Here is a 23,612-nt window from a genome sequence, read left to right on the forward strand (position 1 = left end):
AGTTTTTTCATCATATAACAAAAACATGGTGAGGTATCAATATATATTTGGTTTGTGGTAACACCATGTGTGTATCTACTTGCCAGGTAGAGTTTGTTCTTAGAGAACTATCTTTCTGTATTTTACTACCGCAGTATAGTAGATTTATTGGATGTTCGAGAGACTTCTTAGTTCTGAAAAAAAACTTTCCTGCTTTTTAACTACTACCCAAGTGGAAGGTATAGAAAATTAGCTGGGACTACTTTAGCTTATAGGATTGTAATTAACTGCACTACCGTTGAGTCAGTTCTTGAATGGACCGTTCCGGCTTTCCACTAAGCTCCGCCCACTGCGCACGTGAGCAAGACACGTGTACGAGCACTCCCAATGACATTCTGCACGATTCTGCCGCGCGTGCCAAATATACGCGCACGCATGAACGAGTTTGTCCGACCACAATCATTGCTGTGATTGGTCAAATGGGTGAACGCGCACAGTTTGATTGACAGGCCGGATCGGTTCATTGGTCTCAACAGTTCGACTAGCTTGCTCTAGTCATCGTCTAAGGACAAACTCTACCTGGTAAGTAGATACAATCATGGTGTTACCGCAAACCAAATATATAAGAATAAATTAATTGAAACATTTTGATTAAATGCACTAGACACTATTGGTAATTACTTGAACCAATTGTTAGCATAAATCTCACTTGGTAGTGTCATGGCCGAGCGGTTAAGAGCACCGGATTCAAGCACTGGTGTTTGATCAGCAGGGTGTGGGTTCGGATCCCGGTCGTGACACTAGCTACATAAAATTGTGGAGGTAGTGCCTTCTGCTCTACCGGCCAGGCTTTGAATTGATGATACCGAAGCCTACATTCGTATGGACTGTGAAAGGGGTAACCCTGTTTCAGCCCTAGGAGTAGGTGGCAACGACGCTGGAAAATATAATTGTAGCCCACACCTTGAAATGGCCTTCAGGCCTTGTGTGTCAGGCGACTTGCTTAAAAAACTTTTTTTTTTAAAGCTGTGATAGTATAAAACATTGTGAGAAACATCTTTCAAACCATGCAATTTATGACAAACAGGTTCAAACGCTTTTCATAGACCAACTCGACGGATCAAGGCAATGTGTTCCTCTAACGAAATGTAGGCAACTTTAATAAGCACCTACCTCTTCCGTACTTCTTGCCTGCGAGATAAACTCCGTAGAGAATCGTTCCATATTCACCTCTAGTTCATTATACAACACTTTGAACTCAATCTCGATCTCACCAAGTCGTCTGATCTCATCACAGAGCGTATACGCCCGATCCACTGGGTCGTTGCTCGCTCTGGCTACGTATGCCTCGCTCGCGAGACCTTTGTATATCTCCATGGTGCCGACGGATCGCTGGAAACTGTCTGTAGAGGCGGTGTTAACGGCCGCGTCGCGGGCTAATGGGATGCGTGCACCAGCTTCTAGGAGAAGCTGTATGAATTATGAAAATTTAAAAAAGGCCTTAGCAATACGTCAAGTTGTAAGCAAAGGGGGCATTTTGGGCAATATTGGGGGAGGGATGTTAGTTCACCCCAAAGAACTTCTTTAAAAACATGAACAAGAATTAATAATAAATGTGGATTCTCATAAAGCGCTCATATCTGTCACTCATGTGACGCTCAAGGGGCTTAAACGTTTGAACTATGAGATCTAATGTACTCTTTTTACATAGCACTATGTAATGGTTTACAAGGTGCTCTGGCGCAATGTGCTACCAATCAAACCAGGAACACCGCAACAAACCCATTCTCTCTTCGATAAGTGCACTGGGTTCTTTGATGTGCGTTACATAACAGACAAGACCAATGGCTTTACGTCCCATCCGAAGGCATAGCATAGTGGTTAAGTGTCTTGCATTTAGGACACAGGTGTTACGACTGGGACTCGAACCCACACTCTGCTGATCAGAAACACCTGGAGCTTGAGTCTGGTGTCTCAACCGCTAGGCCATGACACGTCTCTCTACTCACATGGCCTTAAGCCCTGCTCATACTTCCTGCGAATGCGAATGTGATTGCAATACGAATGTTGACGTCACAAACTCGCAATGAAATTCGCACTGAGTTGAGTTGTGCTCAACTCTCTTGCGAATATCACAGCGAAAGAGGAGTTGTGACGTCAAATTCACATCAAATTTGCATCGCATTCACAATTGCAGGAAGTATCAACCGGGCTTTAGCTGGGAATCGAACAAAGAACACAGTGGTGAGAGGCAAGTGCTTTACACACAAGTCCCTCCCCCAGGGGTGAGAGTCATTATTACTGTAACAAGTCTGAAACTTGGATACAAATTCAAAGGTATGTTGAAATGATGCCATTTCTATTGTTTGCTAACCCCTGGGGTTATAGATTCCAAGGAGCTTTTGGAAACAGTATCCAAAGCAATAGAGGGGTAGATCAATGATGAGCAGGATTTCTTTATTTGTGGATAAAAATATTGCCTGATTTTCTTCACCAGGCCGACATAAAAAGTCTGAATTCAGCCAAAAGTCTGAATAATCTCATCCCTGCTCCCCCCAACCTTCTAGCCGAGTGGAGAAATCTGTCTTACCTTCACCATCTGGAAATTATTTCTTTGAGCAGCGAGAATGATTGGATTGATGTAAGGATGGAAGTCATCATTGGAACAACGGCAGTCAATAATCTGTTGACCCTCTGCATAATCCTTCAAACAAATTATCAAATCAATTTTGAAATAATTTGGAGTTAAAGGGTTTGGGTACTTTTGATATGACACAAAACACAAAATGTCCACAGATTTACATAAGACTAAAGGACGAGTCACACTGCAGGGATAATGATAAGGATAACGCAAATTGAACGCATTCTATTGGTTGAATTGCTCCGCGCAGAATAAGCACACGCTCATTCAACCAACAGAATGTGTTCTCTTTGCGTCGTGATTGTTATCGCTGCAGTGTGACTCTGCCTACACGATTTAGATACATTAAATAGAGGTAGAAAGCTTCCCTAAAAATAAATATTATTTCTGAGGTTTTCAAGCAATGAGTAGAACAATTTCACACAAAAATAATATTTTGTTCAAGTGAGACGAAATTGATTTAAGCATGTTCAACAGATTTACTAACCTGAAAACATCGCTACGTGAGTTTCACGTTTTTTTCTCAAAATCTTGACAACTAATGAAGCTGAAACTTCTAGGGGTAAAAGAATGTACATCTTCATTCATGTCATGGCCAAAAACAAAAGGTATCAAAACCCTTTAAAGGCACTGGACACATTTGGTAACTGTCGAAGACCAGTATTCTCACTTGGTGTATCCCAACATATGCGTCAAATAACAAACCTGTGAAAAGTTTTCCTCAATTGGTCATCAAAGTTGCAAGAGAATAACATAAGAAAAAACTCCCTTGTTGCACAACTTTGTGTGCTTTCAGAAGCATAATATTAGGCTTTCCAAGGGTAAAAAATTCAGAAATCAGACCAGATAAGCGAAAGAAGTTTGGAAGCGAAAAGATCCAATTTACAAATTTACATACCCTTGACTTGTTAGCAACATCGCACAGAATCCTGACAGCTTCCCCGAAGTCGTGCTCCACAGCTCTCAAGAGGGCGTCCTTTATTTGGACGTTGTGTTCAAGAAGCGGGTATATAACAGCTGCATAAAAATAAATACTAAGAAATGGTTCACAAGTCTAGTGCTCGCGCGCGCGTGCTTTGCGGGAAATAGTACCCGAGCGGGCACTAGTCTTTGAAAATAGTGCCCGGTTACAGCGCCCTCTCTTGACTTGAACCGAGAACATATTTCGCTGGGCACGCGTAGTCATGGTAAGATTGCGTTATACTTTCAAGCTGGCTGCCAAAACACAAAGGTTTTGCCCGGCGGTACGCGCGCGAATCACGATATGGTTTTCGAGTGACATCAGAGGTCACAACGTCTACATGTATACATGTAGCAATCAATTTAGACTGCACTTATTTTGTGCACAGTGAATGCCAACATTGAGTAGCAAATCCTGTTTTTGGAGAAGCAACATGCTGTGAAGCATTTTGCTCAGCTATAAAAGGGAAATCGTTCCCTGCATACCTTCTACAACACTGCACAGTCATTTACTCACCCAGGTTTCCATTTGCTATCGCTATGTGGAGTGCAGAGCGCCCATTGGCATCGACGCTGTCTATATCCATGCTATGCTTGGCACTGTTCTCTAGACTGTCCTTGATGCCCTTGACGTCTCCAGTTCGGGCGGCTAAGAAATACCTTTCCCGGGCAACCACTGGTGGCAATGTCTCCTCCATGATGTCTTGTATCTGTGAATAACAAATGACAAAAAATAGTCGTCCTGAATTTGATACTTCTCAAACATGACAAAAGCGGTGGACAGGGCTGTACATGTAGCTAGACCAGTTTGAGTTGGGCCATTTTTGCTGAAGTGCAAGCTTCAGGTTTGATGCCAGTTTCAAATATAATTTTGTTACAGGGCCATGCAACAAATTGAACGGCCTTTTGACCCCGTTTTTTCTCTGCGACATTTGATACTTCTTATCATGAGTTGTATCTCAGATCATAAATAATTTGTGGACAATAATTTAAAATCTGTACTGTGCGGCACATTTTTTGTGCTCAGAATGACGGGCTAAAGTTGTGAGTCCTGGGCAGTCTCGCCCAACACCGCCCACCGTGGCTACCACTGGATGATATCACAATAGTACCGCAATAAAATGATATTGCCAAAGGCCTTGATTTCCACAGAGGCCTTGGATGCCTTTTCCTCTGTTGCCCCTGGTCCTGGCCTGGATGCACTTTTAAAAGTTTTGATGGAATTTGAGATATCCCTGTTTTTAAAAATTAGTGAAAAAGTGGTGGCGCCATCTCTGGAAAGTTATCCCTGACAGCACCTAGCCCGTAAATATACTCACTGCATATTTTTTTTTTTATAGACGTCTGTTTTTTTTCTATTTTGTTTTTTTTATACTACAACATATTGTCAGCAAGTTTGTTAAAGGAACACGTTGCCTTGGATCGGTCGAGTTGGTCTTTGAAAAGCGCTTCCATTTGTTATAAAATGCATCATTAGAAAGGTGTTTTAAAAGTAGAATACAATGATCCACACACATTTGCCTTGAAATTGCGTAGTTTTCCTTTTACCTTGCAAACTAACATGGTGGCCATTTATGGGAGTCAAAAATCTGACTCCCATAAATGGCCGACCGTGTTTGTCGACGAGGTAAAAGGAAAACCATGCAATTTCGAGTGATGCTTGTGTGGATCATTATATTCTACTTTTAAAATATCTTTCTAATCATAAAGCATTTTATAACAAATGAATACAAACGCTTTTCAAAGACCAACTCGACCGATCCAAGGCAACGCGTTCCTTTAAAGAAGTTCAATGAAAAAGTGCGGAACAAAAATGACACTGACAGTGCTATACATGGTGTCATGGGTTTCTGATAGTGATAGTATAACACTACAGGAAAATTGTTTACAATCAAAAACTAATAAAATGATTTATTTTTTTAACAAGAAACTTGCACTTCATCATGTGTTTAAATCTTAGAAAGAAGTTTTGGGTCTTTACTGAGCTGAGGAGAGTATGTTTTGCAACAAACAACTACAACTTTACAAGTACAACTGATGAAAAACACCAAACTGTTCTGTTCACTATTGATTAACTTACTACACTGCTGCAAGCTGGAGCTCTGTAGCACTATAGCGCAGCTCTGAGGGGGGAGGCTGAGCTTGTGGGCTTGTGCGTCAACTTCTACTCCTACCCTAGAGTCCTAGGTTTCAGGTCACCCCATCATGTCCATGGGCTTTGTCGTGACACTGATCAGCTGACACAGTGACACTCATTTCTACCTCCATGGTCACAGTAACAGTGGTCTAGTAGTAGGTGGTGTCCAGTGACAGAAAACATTCATGTCAACAAACACATACACACAGCATGGCACACTGTAGTCTTGGTTCAAAGACTCTCCTGGATTTGTACGCTGTGACAGTCCAACCCCCTCGGCCTCGCTCGCTCTTTTTCAATCAGCCCCAAAAGCTCCCGCATCTCAGTTTCCTGATGAAGTGTCCACCCCAAAAGCACCTCAGTATTCTCTCTGTACTATATTAAATGTCAATTCGAATACTTTACCGCTTCCACAACATGTAATAGGAAGAGTGCAGAATGAAGGAAGAGTGCAGAATGAAGAAAGAGGACACTTAAAAGTTGGTTCATGTTCGTCTGCAAATCTGCCATGATGGATTGTAAATACCGCCCTCTATTGACTGATTGTTGGAGAGTGCATTGAGAGCTAGCTGCTGCTTAGCAGATAATAACAGGTATCCCTGTTCTGGTATTATAACTTTGTTATGCTTATAGCTATACCTACTTTTTGTGTTTACAAGCAGCTCTATGTTATTGATTGGTTGGGGTAAAGTTGATCAGTCAGATCGATTACAATAATTTAATACAATAATAACAATTTGGTCATGAGCTTTGATTGATACTGTGCGGCTAAAGACCAGACAATTACTCCTAAAAATATCCAACATAATAATTTGTATACCCCATAAGATATTATTTGACCATCATATTTTGATGCAACACTTAATCATTCCAATCATCAGACCTATAATTGTTTCGTGCAGGTTTTAATTAGGCCTATCCTACATCTTTTTTACTTATTTACCTTCACTGAATCATAATTCTAAGCTATCCCGTGAAATACGCTTGCCGTAAGCATAGAATTCCCTGCTTCCGTAAGCGCCGATTTTGTGCTTACGGTAAGAGAACCATGAAAATGGGCCCAATCTCGTGTCCAACTCGAATTGTATAAGTCAATTCGGACATCCTCTTCAATTTCGTTTTATGTAAAAAATAAACTTATTAATTTACTCATTTTATTTCAAAAGGTTATAGAATGGCTGATAAGCAAACTGCTCATAGCTATAAACTACATGATGTAGGCCTACGTGCGTACGTGCTAAAATAATATCGTTATGTGGCCTCACGTTTTGACCCTACTACTACAAGTACGTGAGACGAACTGGATAACATGATTCGGTTCCAAAGGATAAAAGTTTGTTTTCGCCATTATGTCCATCGAACCATAAGTTTTAAAACAAATAACGTTATTTTTAACAACAAATCTGAGTAACAGACAGCACACAAGAAAACCACAAGTTCAATACTAAAAGTGCAACCATCAGCCCTTGAAGTTACAGTTATTCTGTTTCCATGCGCTCATGATGATCAAAAGGATAAAGGTATGTTGTCCCCAAAACCACCCACTTATATCCAACGAACCATGAATCTACGAACAATCAAAATATTCAAAAGAATATCCATACATAGATTTGTCTCATGCATAAAATGATGTCCCAGCTTTGGGACTTTGTGTGTGTTTTGCTAGTCCCTCGCTCCCGACAAAAGTGACTACAAAACGTCTTAATGGATAGCAATGGTATGGGCCCATTTTTTCTAGTATTGGAATGTCGACATCCCGAGATAAATTATCATAGAAGACGACACCATAATTTTAGAATGTCGACATCCCGAGATCAAATTAATTATCACAGAAGACGACATCCTAATTTTAGGATGTCGACATCCCCACATAATTTTCTCGGTTTGTCGACTTCTTTGCGTTTATAGGATGTCGTCATCTGGATATATTTTTTTGTCAGGATCTCAACATGTCGGATGGCACTTCCCAGAGCTCCGTAATACGTCTATACACAACAACATTTTTAAAGACACTGGACACTATTGGTAATTGTCAAAGACCAGTCTTCTCACTTGGTGTATCTCAAAATTAGCATAAAAAAACAAACATGTGAACATTTTTAGCTCAATATTGGTTGTCGAACTTTCGAGATAATAATGAAAGAAAAAGTACCCTTGTCACACGAGGTTGCGTGCTTTCAGATGCTTGATTTCGAGACCTCAAATTCTAAATCTGATGTCTCGAAATTAAATTCGTGGGAAAATTACTTCTTTCTCGAAAACTAAGCTATTTCAGAGGGAGCCGTTTCTCACAATGGTTTATACTATCAACAGCTCTCCATTGCTCAATACCAAGAAGGTTTTATGCTAACAATTATTTTGAGTATTTACCAACAGTGTCCACTGCCTTTAAAGAAACATTGAATAGGCCATGTAGACACTTTCAATAAAAACTGATTTAGAAATACTAGTATTAGCTTCAAGCAGACATTATTTAATAATAATTAAACATACATTTAATTGCCATTTTGTGAGGGTACGTTAAGTTTCTGATGTCTGGTATTGTAACTCAATAGAAAAGTGAGTTTTGCTTATAGCGTGCTTCGCTAAGGTCGGTATTTTATTGCAGTGCATTTATTATTGCTTCTCTCATCAGGCTATTATTTATACCTTTTATAATGATATTTTTCAATTACTCCTTGTTTTGTTAATCTTAGAGCTTTTGGTACAATTTGTATTGGAACTGCTACGAAAATTAAATCTCACATAAAAACACACACACAAACGGAGTAAGTCGCTGTTAAAACGCAGCACAAGTTCTTCAGAGCCGATTTTACCAAGCATGTATCAAACATAGCTTTGAAACATTCGTATTGCATTTCTTTTACAATAATTTTATTTAAAGTGTGTAATCAGGTATAATTTCGCTTACCTTTTGTGGTCTTATAACAGAAGCCTCCTTATGTCTGTCTAGGCTTGTGATATCGAAATCTTCATCACATCATCCACGCAATTGGCGGTGTGTGTGGGTACCGTTATATGTTGGTCTGACGATAGGCGCTGTCTCACTGCAGACTCGTAACTCCGTAGTATCGGTTTGGTGTGTCTCTTGCTCGTAGCCATGCGTACAAACTCTCCCCACTGCCAAGTCTTTAAAGGCATGGACACTATTGGCAATTACTCACAATCATCGTTAGCATAGAAGCTTACTTGGTAACGAGTAATGTGAGCTGTTGATGGTATAAAACATTGTGAGAAACGGCTCCCTCTGAAGTAGCGTAGTTTTCGAGAAAGAGGTAATTTTCCACGAATTGTTTTGATTTTGAGACCTCAGAATTAGATTTTGAGGTCTCGAAATCAAGCATGTGAAGTCACACAATTTTGTGTGACAAAGGTGTTTTTTCTTTCATAATTATCTCGCAACTTCGATGACCAATTGAGCTCAAATGTTCACATGTTTGTCATTTTAGGCATAGGCTCTGTTGAGGTACACTAAGTGAGAAGACTGGTCTTTGGCAAATTAATAGTGTTCTCTTTAAAATAGGGGGGGGGGGGGGGGTGAAGGACGGGCATGATTTGATGTGAAACGCCTAGCCTGGAAGCCAGTGTAGCTTCTCGTGAAGGCTGATGAATGGGTAAATTGTGAGAGACGAAGGTTAGACTTTTTTATTTTTTTATTAATTGTTTTTAAGAGTCGTGAGTGAATCTACGATACACACCTGTTCATGCGACAACCAACCTTATAGAGAAGACCTAACACAAGTTAATAAGCAAGAACAGGATCATTATGCAACCACTACTAGGATACTTTGTTTAAAGACACTGGATACTTTTGGTAATTGTCAAAGACCAGTCTTCTCACTTGGTGTATCTCAACATACGCATAAAATAACAAACCTGTGAAAATTTGAGCTTGATTGGTCGTCTGAGTTGCGAGATAACTATGAAATAAAAGAAAAAACACCCTTGTCACGCGAAGTTGTGTGCTTTCAGATGGTTGATTTCGAAACCTCAAATTTTAAATCTGAGGTCTCTAAATCAAACTCGCGGAAAATTACTTCTTTCTCGAAAACTATGTCACTATTTATTGTGGTTCATTTTTAGGTCAATGCTTGCTGTTGCGGGTACGACTTCCTTCATAATAAAATATAAGCTGACACTCTTGGTTTGTTACAGGTTTTTCATGTCTATTTGAGCAAATATTGGTTCTGGCATGATACTCTAAAGAGGCAACGAAGGCAATTGCCTCCATGCCCCCTGGTCATTGCCCTGGTGCCCTCGGAATGCTCCGATAGAAACTTTCTCATACGGTGCCCTTTACCAAAGAGATTATGCATTTGTGCCCTTGCCCTTTCAAAAACAAAGCATGTTCCATCTTTAAGACACTGACACTATTGGTAATTGTCAAAGACCAGTCTTCTCACTTGGTGTATCTCATCATATGCATAAAATAACAAACCTGTGAAAATTTGAGCCCAATCAGTCGTCGAAGTTGCGAGATCTATGCAAAAAAAAACACCCTGTGTCACACCAAGTTGTGTGCTTTTAGATGCTTGATTTCGAGACCTAAAAATTTAAAATCTGAGGTCTCGAAATCAAATTTGTGGACAATACTTCTTTCTCGAAACCTACGTCACTTCAGAGAGAGAGCCCTTTCTCACAATGTTTTATAATATCAACCTTTCCCCATTACTAGTCACCAAGTAAGTTTTACGCTCATAATTATTTTGAGTAATTACCAACAGTGTCCACTGCCTTTAAAGACCTTTGGTAATATCGAAGACCAGTATTCTCAGTTGGTGTAACCCAACTTGCCTAATAACAAATATTATGTGAACATTTTTACTTCAATAACAATTTGTCGTCAAAGTTGCAAGACAATAAAAAAAAAAACTTTTTTATTGCACAAAATGTGTTGCTTTCATAATTCATATAGAACGCTTCAGGCCTGAAGCCTTTTAATTTTGAGTGAGAAATTACATCTTTTCAAAACAACCTTACGTTATTTCAATGTTTATACTGCTCTCCATTGCTCGTATGCCAAGTCAGTTTTTAAGCTAACAATTATTTTGAGAAATTACCAATAGTAGTTTCTAGGGTAAAAAGGACCTTCATGTAAAAACAGCCTCTAAGCTGATTAACGGTTCCTGTATAAATATTGTGTTATCGAGACTAGACAGTGGGGATGTAGCGCCAGCTGCGACGGACTCGACACACCCACCCAGTGACTTTTGAAAAATCAGGTAAAAGCCCTTTTCCGTAAACTTGCCGAGGGCGCGAGGCGAAGCACCGGCTCGATTTCACAAAGAGATAAGATTCAATTATCTTAACTGGGATTCACTATAAATATTGTGCTATCGAGACTAGACAGTGGGGATGTAGCGCCAGCTGCGACGGACTCGACACACCCACCCAGTGACTTTTGAAAAATCAGGTAAAAGCCCTTTTCCGTAAACTTGCCGAGGGCGCGAGGCGAAGCACCGGCTCGATTTCACAAAGAGATAAGATTCAATTATCTTAACTGGGATTCACTTGCTAAGTAAACTCTGACGTCACAATACAAATTACTATGGTAACACTGACAACACATCTTAAGAAGATGAATCTTAGTGCTTTGTGAAATCGGCCTCAGGACATCTCGACCTGTGTTATAGGGAAGTTTTTAAAGAGGATGTCCTCCCTTATCACCTGGTGCGACTTGGCATTGGATCAAAACATCTGGAGATCGTACACAGGGAAGCCTATAGTGACTATGACACCAAACGGAGGCTTACAGAAGATACATTTCTAGGTTGTAACTCTTAAAGGCACTGGATACTATTGGTTATTATTCAAATTAATTGTTAGCATAAAAAAATGGTTAAAACGAGCAACGGAGAACTGTTGATAGTTAAAAACATTGTTATAAACGGCTCACTCTGAAGTAACGTAGTTTTTGAGAAAGAGGCAACTCCTCAATCTTATAAAAGACCTGAAGGCCTGAAGTTTTTTTTCTTCGGCATCTTTCTCTCATTATTCTTTTGCAACTACGATGACTAATGGATTTCAAATTTTCAGAGATGTAGGACTATGATATATGTTGAGACACACCAAGTGAGAATACTGGTCTACGACACTTGCTAAAGGTGTCGAGTGCTTTTAAAATAACACACAGCAGCGTCTGGTAGTATTAAGCAAGTTTGAGAAGAAAAAAAAAACACGTTTTCCCCAAAAAATCTTGAATCTTAGAAGAGTTACTTTAAGGGACTGTACTGGGCGTGGACATTTCCGCTTCAGATTTTCGGCAATATTATCTCAAAAAGGTAACCACCTTTTGAAATAAAAGTTTCCACATTCCACTTTTATTGTGTATCAAGGTTTAAAGCAACCGAACGGTTAAAAAACACCTAACTGATGCATACTTTGACTTAAAGGGGGAAAGGTACACGTTAGTTATTACTCAAAACAACCTAACTTAAAAACTGACTTGGTAATGAGCATTGGAGAGCTGTTATTTTAATAGTATAAAACATTGTGAGAAACGGCCCCCTCTGAAGTAACACATGAGAAAGAGCACTAAAACATTACAAGACTTCTAGCTAGAAGTCTTTTATTCCTTTCTGAAAGCACACAAAAAACGTCCAACAAGACTATTTTTTCTTTCATAATTTTTTTTCGCAACTTTGATGACCACGGAGCTCAATTTTCACAGGCTTGTTATTTTATGCTTATAATTGTGATAGGATACACCAAGTGAGAAGACTGCTCTTTGACATTTACCAAACGTGTACATTGTCTTTTAAGGGGGATGATCGATGATGGACGTCCGTATCAGGCAATGACGTATTAATATTAAATGATTATAAATAATAAAACAAAATAAATTAATAAATAAAATACATAGATAAGCCATGTTATCTTTGTTTAAAATGAGTCAAGTTTCGGCTGCCTTTCTGTACTCTGTTTACTTTCGGTGGTCGGTTTTTCCTTTATTAGTCTGTCATCACAACTCGTGTTGTGCTGTGCGAAACTCAGCGATGCATGTTTTGGCATGAAATGCAATTCATATTATTTGCTGTTTCGGCAACTAGTTATTTCCTTCTTGATATTTTTCGGCTAAAGGTTAAAGGTGACTGTACCAGGTGAATCGTATTACTGAACAAAAGAGGGCGCTATTGGTTCGGGCCCGAAGCCTTTTGCATCTAAAACCACACAAAGTATGTGCAACAATGATTTTTCTTCTTTCGTTATTCTCTTACAACTTCGTTTACAATTGAGTCAACATTTTCACAGATTTGTTGTTATAATTATGCATAATGTTTGGATAAACCAAGTGAGAATACGTCTGGTCTTATTATACCTTTATCATGGTGCCGCCATCTTGATTTTCCCCCATTGATATCAATGTAAACCAAATCGAGGCAGGAAGAAAATAATAGTCTGGTTCCTGTTTGCAAAATGATTATGAGCATTCATTATTGTTATTTTATACAAAAGGAACATGACCAAGATGGAGGGAGCATGATAAGGTCTATTACCAAACGTGTCAAGCGCTTTTGACCCGCCAGTTCAAACATTAACAATGTTGCAATCGATTAGAACAATCCCCTCGTTTATAGACCAAGTGACCTTTACTTTCAATAGTGTGACCTTGTACAATCATTCTTTTGCTTTTCTGGGAGGCAAGATACTGCACTGGTCGTATGGGGAAATTGATATTGTGTGTCATCACACAAATCCGAGAGTTAAACAAGTAAAAGCTGGACAAGTTTGAGATGTGCCCCCCCCCTTTCGTCATATCAAAAGTTGATAAGAATTTGACAGTGCATGCAATCTCTATGTTTTCTTCAATTGAGCTGCATGTTCAAATCATGCCTGCCGGAAGTTTAGGCTTATCGTCTGTATTATAATTATGTATACTAAGTTATTTCTATAATGAACTCCGAAGCAGGCGATTAAAGTTTGAATAAATTATAGTTCATACCTGGTGCTATAAAGCGTATAGTTGCTGGTATAGATGCCTATACCCTACTGCTAAATTAATGCAGGGCCAAGTTTTATCATGTTGACCGATCACTGTCAAAACCAAACCACCATTATGCATGGAAAAGAACTAGGCCTAGACTTTTATTTTCATTTACTATGCTCTTTATTTGGTAAGACACTGTTCTATAGCGGCAAAAGTCGTGGGTTCGAATCCCACCCGAGTAAAGCCAGTGATTTTGTGTTCATAGAGCTCACTCAGGAGTGTACTCAGGTGAACTCAGGAGTATATACAGTGCTAACACACATCGGTGTTTATGGTTAAAAACTATAACTGATATTAAGCTCTGATGTTTTTTTAAATCAAGGACCCATTAAAAAAAAGAAGCTTCTTAGCAGCTCAGCAAATGTCTTGAGCGGGATCAGGTAGCAGAAATGTCTGTGCGTAGTGCAAGCTGGCCCCAAACAAGACTTAAAGCTACTCTTGGTACACCAGGGATAATATTAACGATGAAACTAGCTTTTTATGAGAGCTGAAGGTAGGAATTGATATTCCTCTTAAAGGCAGTGGACACTATTGGTAATTACTCAAAATAATGATTGGCATGAAACCTTACTTGGTGACAAGTAATGGGGAGAGGTTGATGGTATAAAACATTGTGAGAAACGGCTCCCTCTGAAGTGCCATAGTTTTCGAGAAAGAAGTATTTTTCCACGATTTTGATTTCGAGACCTCACGAAATCAACTATCTAAACGCACAGAACTTCGTGTGACAAGGGGTGTTTTTTTCTTTCATTATTATCTCGCAAGTTCGATGACCGATTAACGTCAAATTTTCACGGGTTTGTTATTTTAGGCTTATGTTGAGATACACCAACTGTGAAGGCTAGTCTTTGACAATTACCAATAGTGTCCACTGCCTTTAAAACAGTCTAGATTGTAGGACAGAGGAAAACATGCACCAGGCAAGTATTTCCAAAAAGATGCAATATGTGGAATAAAGCAGTTGGAATGATTCGTTGCTCCACATCTCACCGGAGTTTATGGATAAGAACTTTACATAAAAAAAACAGTCTATACCTTCTATGAAAAGAAATACATCTCAATATAGCTGAGTAAATAACAACAAAATCAAGCCGACAACAAACAAAACAACAACAAAATCGCAATCGGTAACAAATTAATTATTACACAGTCCCTTTATTTAATGCTTCGCCAAGTGAGATTTCTGTTGTCAATATACCTTATGCATATGACGTCATATAAGGAGGAACGAGAGAAAATGTAACACCATTTAGTAAAAACTGGCAGCACTTGTTTCCAAAGACGAAACATCACTTTGTTAAGTTCAATTAAACCGTCTGCACTTATTAACATAATAGTATAACTCGTTTTCAATGTCCACAGAATTGTCATACTACTCCTTGAGGGTTGCCCTAAATTCAACATTTACCAAATAATTAACAAGTCGACATGTGAACTACATTTTTATTTTAAGAAAATGTGCCCTATAAATCGGGAAGGGGAGGTGGTGGTAATTAAAGATATTCCAATATTGCAACTTGGCTAAAGCAACGAATACTGTGTACATTTTTTACTTCCATATAAATAAATGAACTTTTATATTAATGTGTCCATCTTAGTTAAAACAATTATTAGTAACAATGTTTTCCTCCGTCTTCAAACGCTTTGACTGCTGTCAAAATGACGTCATCCATTACTAGTATCAAAAATAAATAATTTCGTTTTAGTATTTTGTTTTAAGAGTCTACGTTGGTGAAGAGATATACATTACTATGTTCATCGTACGTTAGCAAGAAATTCAAACCCATAAATAAAAATTATTACATTATAGTGTATTCGTTACAACAATATCAAGATACTTAGTTGAAAGGCACTGGGTCGATTTCACAAAGAGCTAGGACTAGTCCTAACTTAGGACTAGTCCTAAAAGATATACAAATTGCATGGATAGTCCTAAGTTAAGACGAGTAACTGGTCCTAACTCGAGATAAGACTAGTCCTAACTCTTTGTGAAATCCACCCCAGGGGTCGATTTCACAAAGAGTTAGGACTAGTCCCAAAAGATATACAAATTGCATGGATAGTCCTAAAAGTTAGGACGAGTAATTGGTCCTAACTCGAGTTAAGACCAGTCCTAACTCTTTGTGAAATCCACCCCTGGACACTTTGGGTAATATTTCCAAAGACCAATATTCTCACTTAGTGTATCCCAACACATGCATAACATACCACTCTACGAACATTGAAATCAATTTGTCATCTAAGTTGCAAGTGAACATTGACAAATAAATTACTTGTACGAATTTGTGGGCTTTCAGATGTTCAATACAAAATATTTGTAATATTTTGAGTGAGAAATATAATCCCTTTCTAAAAATCATACGTTACTTCAGAGGGAGCCGTTACTTCAGAGGGAGCCATTTATTTAATGTTTTATACCATCAACAGCTCTCCATTGCTCGTTACCAAGTAAGTGTTTATGCTAGCAAGTATTTTTAGTTTAACAGTACCAATAGTGTCCATCAGTGTCTTGAACTAGCATATTCAAAAAGTTGAAATAATAAACGACGCTACGGAAAAGGGTTAGAGATCGATTTCATAATAAATATCAGAATTGGTAATGTAAAGTTAGTTGCATGTTTTGGAAAAGCACATTGAGGAAAACGAATGGATACACACTAGACGATATGCCAGGGAAATTTAAGCTTGATAAAATATATGAGAGAACAAAAATGCAGTGAGTGTGACGCAATGTTACAATGAACACAAATACGATAAAGTTATAGATGGTCAGCACATGACGTCATTGACCACCATTTTGATGAAACGTGCAAGCAAGCAATTAGGCTATCATTGGTTAAGGGTTGTGCGCAGTGCGTTCAAGGGTGCACTTCTCCATTGTTTATCCTCAAATATAGCGGCCGAAGACGTCATTATTTTGCAATCATTCTAGTTTGCTCATTTTCTGTACCCTATGGAGAACAAGGACAAAACAAAAGGTCTTTGTTCTAAAGACAGTTGTGCCCCACAAGGAATTTAGTGTACTAAGTATACGGGAAAATGTAAAGCGCAGGGACACGTTTTAAGACCCGGTCACACAGGCCCCGATAATAATAATAACGAGAACGAAAACGTTATCAATACACGCCGTTGATTGGTTGAATAAGCGTGGACGTTTATATTCTGCGTAAGTTCTGCGTGGAGCAATTCAACCAATAGAATGCGTTCTCTTTGCGCTATCGTTCTCGTTATCACTGCAGTGGGACCGGGCCTTTAGTGCTGTAATTAATTTGAGTGATTACCAGTAGTGTCAAGTGCATTTAACATGACAATGTCTCGTTTAAAACAGTATAATGAGTTACCGTGCCATCACCGTGAAACAGTTCCAATAACTTGTCCATTTGCGTAGGTGCCGACACATCCGTAAAATTTACGAGCGTATCGTAAATTATCGCTATAGATTGGTTTTTGCACTAACAACAAAATTGTTTGCCCTCCGTTTCAACAACGGGAGAGTCGTTTTTGAAGGCTTAAAGGCACTGGACACTGTTGGTTATTATTCTAAAAATAATTGTCAGCATAAAAACGTACATGATAACAAGTAATGGGGAGAGGTTGGTAGTATAAAACATGTGAGAAAGGGTTCCCTCTGAAGTAATGTATAGTTTTTGAGAAAGAAGTAATTTCTCACTAAAGCATTCGAATTGATATCGAGACCTCAGCTGAGGTCTCGAATTCAAGGCATCTGAAAGACACAACTTATGCGACAAAGGTGTTTTTCTGCCATTGTTCTCTCGCAACTTCGACGACCATTAGTTGAGTTCAAACTTTTAAACAGGTTTGTTATTTTATGCATAAATGTCGAGATACACCTTAGGTGAAAGTACTGGTCTTTGACAATTACCAAAGGAGTCCAGTGCCTCTAATGACAACACGACATACATGGACATGACCAGTGTGAAAGAAACAGTCATGGGAGTTGTTAGTGTCCCCATAGTGATTTGTTGATTAGTTCGCAGTTATGACAATTCTTAGTTCTTTGTTTGATCTGTTTTCCTCACCCTTAAACATTTGTTTTAAATGTACGTAACTTACATTTCACTTTGTTTAAAGTTTTGTTAACCACTTTTTGAACTTAGAAATGTACTACCCCCAACACGGTCGTCTATGGGTAATGTGCCACTATACAGTTAAAGATACACAACAGACAAGATGAAAGTTAGTGATAACAGTTTTGAGCGTCATTAAAGGCACTGGACACTATTGGTAACTACTCAAAATATTTATAAGCATAAACCTTCTTGGTAACAAGAAATGATGAGAGGTTGATAGTATTAAACATTGTGAGAAACGGCTCCCTCTGAAGTAATGTAATTTTCGAGCAAGATGTAATTTTCAACGAATTTGATTTCGAGACCTCAGATTTAGAATTTGAGGTCTCGAAATCAAGCATCTGAAAGCACCCAACTTCATGTCACAAGGATGTTTTTCTTTCTTTCATTATTATCTCGCAAATTCGACGACCGATTGGGCTCAAATTCTCACAGGTTTGTTATTTTATGCATATGTGAGATACACCAACTGTGAAGGCTAGTCTTTGACCATAACCACTAGTGTCCATTGTCTTTAAAGATACACAAAAGACAAGATGAAAGTTAGTGATACAAATTTTGAGCATCATTAACGCAAAGTTCCCCCATGCTCTTCCCTTCAACTTTCATTCATTCTACGACAACATGAAACTCCAGTTACTTATAAAGAACGAACATTTTAATATCACATAATCAAGTTAAAGAAACATAGCAACACATGTTAATAATTTCCAAATAAAATTCATTAGTATCAAGTAATGGTAACTATAGTTTTGTGGGAGTCATTTAAAGAGACTGACAACACATAAAATAAAAACATCGCCAAGTCAGTAAACCCTGCCCACGACAGCAACTGTCAATCAACGGTGTCCACGTGGGTAGCACGTGCAACAACCGGCAGTTTGTAATTGGTCAATGCTTAAGTTATGGGCGGAGCTTATTGACTGGTCATTTACATAATAGTTAGTTAGTTTACACGGTCAAATACATAATAATATAGGTACAGGAAAATACATTTTACAAAATGAAAAATAAAAAAGAGTATCATCTGTGCAGTGCAATTCTCTGGAATTAAATAATTTTGTAGAAAACATTAAATTTTTGGTTTTTTAATTTTGCAATGCTATTATACCAACAACATTGTTTTGGTAACAACAGAGAATATGAAAACAACAAAACTGAACAGAATTACATACTTACAAAATATCACTTTTTACATTTACTTTAGTGCAGTTTAACAATTTCGTCAGTTTATTAGTAACTAATTGTTTTGATAGAAAAAAAGGAAAATGTTTTTTCAAGGGCCAAAAAGTGAACCCTGTGGAACTCACACGGCAAACGGGTTGTTGATTGAAGAATCACATGGGGAACAATGTTCAATATTGGTAGACTGTTTTCTCTGACATTGTTGATGAATACCAGTGTTTTGATAGAAATAAAGAAAGGGGTGTCGTGGACCAAAAACTGAACCCTGTGGAACTCACACGGCAAATGGGGTTGTTTAACAATCACACGGAGAGCAACAATGCCAAACTTTTGATAGACTTTTAGTTGACATTGTTTATAACTAGTGATAGAAACAAAGAAATGTTTGTCATGGGCCAAAAACTAAACTTTGCGGAACTCACACGGCAAAACGGATTGTTGAAGAATCACATGGAGAGCAATATTGTCAGACTAGTGCTAGACTGTTTTTCTGAAACTGTTCATACAAAAACAGTGTTTTGATAGAAACACAGAAAGGGGTGTCATTGGGCAAAAAAGTGAACCTCGAGGAACTCACACGGCAAAACGGGTTGTTTAAGAATCAAATGGGGGGGGGGGGCAATGTCAGACGAGTGCTAGATTGTTTTTCTGACATTGGATGGGCCAATGATTGAACCTTGAGGAACCTATGATCTTATCAACATTAACCACACCAACATTTCCTGACAACGGATGGTTTAAATGAGTTTATCGTGCAGAATAATTTTAGGGTTAAATATTTCTGTTGTTATTTGTAATTATTATTTTTGTTTTTAGTAAATATTTCTGTCAATATCCTTAACCAACCAAATGTGCTAAAATGCGTTATACAAAAATGTTAGTTTAATACAAACAATCACATCAAGTTTTTCGATGTTAACAATATTACAATATTATAAAAAAGACACTTATTTTAAAAGAGAATCTGAAAAACTCAGATATTTAATTCTTAGGTAATTTCAATCAAAATTGGAGAAAGAAAAAAAAAGGTCAGAAATCTAGAGAAGTTACGTTAGTATATGAATAAGTAGCATTGAAAATGAGGTCTTTTTGTAAAACATTTTTTAGTTTTTTTGATTTCCGCTTTTTTGGTTTACTTTCTGTTTTGATAAATTGACCAATCTAAATTCCTTTTCAACCAGCTTATCATTTAAGCCCCGCTTAGTTTGATTTCCATACATTCGAACGCAGAGTATGCAAATGAGGTGTTACTTTTCAGGGCTGTGATAGGGCAATACATCTTTGATCAACCTTGTTCCCATGGGTGATCTAACCGCCCCATTTGACGTCATACCTTTCTCAAGACGGGGGAGAATTCCATGTGAGCGAGGTTGATCATAAATGTGGCGTGGCTGCTAAACAAACAGTGACCAATAACACGAGATAAATCCTTTGTGAAGTTATCAATAAAGCTTTTGAGAATCGACAAAAGTTGCAATGAAAAATAGAAAGTACAAGTTGAAAAAGGTCGTTGGTATGTTTTCGAAAGGTTAATTTCCATTCGTTGTTTTTACAAATTTTATGATTTTGGTCTTAAAGTTCAGAGACCACTTTTGGAATGTGGGCGAAAAAGTTTACCCAAAAATGACAGTTTCGGTGACAGAAGAAAAAAGTTACGTTTAGCCTTCAAGAAATCAGACTTATTCACTGAAAAAAAATTCACTGTTTTTGTATGATTTGGTTTTGAGAAACTCCGGGGAGTGGAGTCGTGTTTTCAGCTCATCACTGGCCGACCAAAGAGCGCCCAGCACGGGAGCGGAAGAGCGATGAAGCCATGCCATCCACGGTGTTTCTGATAACACGGTTTCTTTCCTTGAGGTCTTTGACGCTATTGTCGAGCTGTTCTGTCTTGGCGCCAATATCGTCCACTTTGGCCAACTGTACTTTGATGTTTCCAAGTACGTCTTGCAAATTCTCAAATGACTGGTCGGCTGCGTTCAGAGACTTGAAAGTTTCGTATCTGTCACGATAAAAAAAGAAAAAAGAAAATATAATTCTGAGCTGCTGCAAAATGCTTACCAACCAGAATGACTTATGGTAATAATGCAAACAAATAGTTCAAAGCCTGTTGTTTCGACCCTAGCAGAGTCTTTCTCGAAAGATTAATGACCACACAACAAACATGAACAGGTATTACTAAGTCACTTTATCTTGACTTTTCCCGGATAACTTGCGGAAAAATTTCCACAGAGCTAATTTGTAATCCCTCAACAAAATATTGTGCATTCTGTATAAACTCCAGGAAAAAAATTCAGGAAAGTCATTTGTTTAATGTTGGTTAAACCACACTCACTTAGACTTGCTATCTACTGGGAACCAGCAGTTGTTTCCAAATGGTTTCGGGAAAACCCTTCCACAAGTTGTCCGGGAAAGTTTTGATAAGGTGCCCAAGTGTATGAAGAGGAAATACATTAATAGGGAGAGAAAATTGGAAAGCACACAGAAAAAAGCAACTGGTAAGCAACGAATAGATAGACAGGGGGGGTAGGGCAAGGGCTTGTTTGACCACGATAAGTTGGAATTACAAAGCAATATGAATATTACAAATTAAATTACACAATGTACTTGAAACTTTGCACGGTGGATTACAAGATGCAATTTCTTCTTTTGAAGATCAATAAAGTTGTCTTATGTCTTATATAGTTTATGTCTAATGTCTTATGAAACTAATAGGTCTATCATGACAATAAGTCATTATAAAGTAATCATTAAATCCTGTACGTCTCCAGTGATGGAACATTAAAGTAATTTGTAATTGTCAAAGAAAATTTCAGCTCAATTGGTAGTCGAAATTGCTAGATACGAATGAAATAAAAAACACCCTTTTCACACGAAGTTGTGTGCTTTCAGATGCTTGATTTCGAGACCTCAAATTCTAAACTTGAGGCCTCAAGATCAATTCAAATTCGTGGAAAATTACTTCTTTCTCGAAATCTACGTCACTTCAGGGGGAGTTGTTTCTCACAATATTTTATACTATCAACCTCTCCCAATTACTCTTTACCAAGTGAGATTGTATGCTGATAATTATTTTGAGTAATTAGCAGTAGTGTCCACTGCCTTTAAGGCAGCAATAATCATGTAGCATTACTTACATAATAATAATACATGTAAACATACAATATGTATTTACCGTAAACGTCAACGAAAACAACAAAAACCCAGAAACCCAGAACAAACAAAAACATTACATACATCATGCACACGTAGCAGACGATCGAAAGGGCAGGAGCAAGCTTACGAACATCACCGACCAATCATTACGCATGGACAGCTTTACGTCATTGTATGTTTACCCAATCCAACAGTTGAGCTTGTAAGACCAGTGCGTGTCTTTATTCTTGCAGTCTAATAAATAGGTTGCTCATAAGCAATTCCTTTGCGCTTGAGTTGCCCCTAGACCATAGAGCTATATATATATTGACTAGAGTGCTAACACCCCGTTATACACGCACTAAGGTTTTGAAGCCGTGTGGGCGCATCCATGTTTATGTACAAACCAATACAAAAGCTTGAAATTTTTTCTATTGTTTCCTCATTGTTGATGACGGCCTGATGACGTCATCAAAAGTCAAAACTAGAGCGCTCGACACTAAACTTAGTTCAAGTTCTGTTGAATAAGTCATCTCAGTGTGGGTTCGAATTCCCAGGAGCATCATGACACATAAGTTACCATCTTCTCTTCACCCAGAGGTATAATCAATAGTAACTGTGAGGGTAGACGTCGACTTTATGTATGAAAAAGCCACTGGGGCGCCACGGCAGCTAAAGGCTAGATACTCCCCAGGGAGCTGAGTAAAGACTGATAGTGGCCCAATGACCAGGGCACAATTTCATAGAGCTGCTAAGCACAAAAACTTGCTTAGCATGAAGTTTCTTTCTTGATAAAAACAGGATTACCAACCAAATTTCCATTTGTTGCATGTTGCTTTCTCACTGGTATACAGGTTTTTTTTTGGCTTGCCCTAAAAATCAAGTGGAAATTTGGTTGGCATTCCTGTTTTTATCAAGGGAGAAGTTTCATGCTAAACAAATTTGTATGCTTAGCAGCTCTGTGAAATTGGGCCCAGGACACTATGCAAAGCGCATTGCTACCTTATTGTGAAATGCGCTATAATATTAAACTATTTCTGTGACATCACATCTAGTGGTGAAAGTGTAGATTATTTTTAAGAATCTAAAGATTCGTTACGAATCTACACTCATTTCTATATTATTCGTTACGAATCTACAGTCAAAGAATAGATTCTAAAAAGTAGACTTGTGACAATATATTCCCCTTCGGCTCGTACATTCTATCTACGAGTCTACACTTTTGTGTCCTTTCCCCTTAACAGAACTAGTTATTGTTATTATAAATTACACCAAATGTCTAGTTTCCTCAAGAGCATCATATTGCTTAAATGGACGGACGCCACATTGGCGCTTTTCTCTCATCATTATTATTGATTTATAAAACCCCCTTAAAAGGTTTTTTTGTTTAAGTAGGCATTATGTGCAAGAAGTTAAAGCGAATGGAAGTGTACAATTGTGTATAGAAAGTACATTGTGCTCATAAACTTTGGAAAGCTTTACCTAATAACATCAGGCGCT

The 23,612-nt window shown here is 38.2% G+C and overlaps 2 protein-coding genes across 6 annotated transcripts in view; both read right to left on the reverse strand.

Annotated features, from left to right (window-relative positions):
- LOC117301655 (short transient receptor potential channel 5-like) overlaps positions 1-8,742 on the reverse strand; it is a 33,546-nt gene extending 24,804 nt beyond the window's left edge. Inside the window, exons 1-5 of one of the 4 annotated variants that reach the window (XM_033785677.1) lie at positions 8,629-8,742; positions 4,098-4,290; positions 3,519-3,637; positions 2,570-2,683; positions 1,153-1,449 (exon numbers count right to left, since the gene is read on the reverse strand). In XM_033785677.1, coding sequence (XP_033641568.1) covers positions 1,153-1,449; positions 2,570-2,683; positions 3,519-3,637; positions 4,098-4,278 — 711 coding nt within the window. In that variant the 5' untranslated portion in view covers positions 4,279-4,290; positions 8,629-8,742. Of the gene's footprint in view, positions 1-1,152; positions 1,450-2,569; positions 2,684-3,518; positions 3,638-4,097; positions 4,291-5,660; positions 6,156-8,628 lie in introns of those variants that run through there. The other 3 variants (XM_033785678.1, XM_033785679.1, XM_033785680.1) reach the window with 3 other exon arrangements.
- A 9,502-nt stretch (positions 8,743-18,244) lies between these two features.
- Positions 18,245-23,612, reverse strand: part of LOC117301379 (short transient receptor potential channel 5-like) — an 81,154-nt gene continuing 75,786 nt past the window's right edge. For both annotated transcript variants that reach the window (XM_033785325.1, XM_033785326.1), the window contains one exon: positions 18,245-20,979. In XM_033785325.1, coding sequence (XP_033641216.1) covers positions 20,742-20,979 — 238 coding nt within the window. In that variant the 3' untranslated portion in view covers positions 18,245-20,741. The remainder of the gene's footprint in view (positions 20,980-23,612) is intronic.

The sequence above is a fragment of the Asterias rubens genome, chromosome 17, assembly GCF_902459465.1.
Source record: "Asterias rubens chromosome 17, eAstRub1.3, whole genome shotgun sequence".
Lineage (NCBI taxonomy): Eukaryota > Metazoa > Echinodermata > Asteroidea > Forcipulatida > Asteriidae > Asterias > Asterias rubens.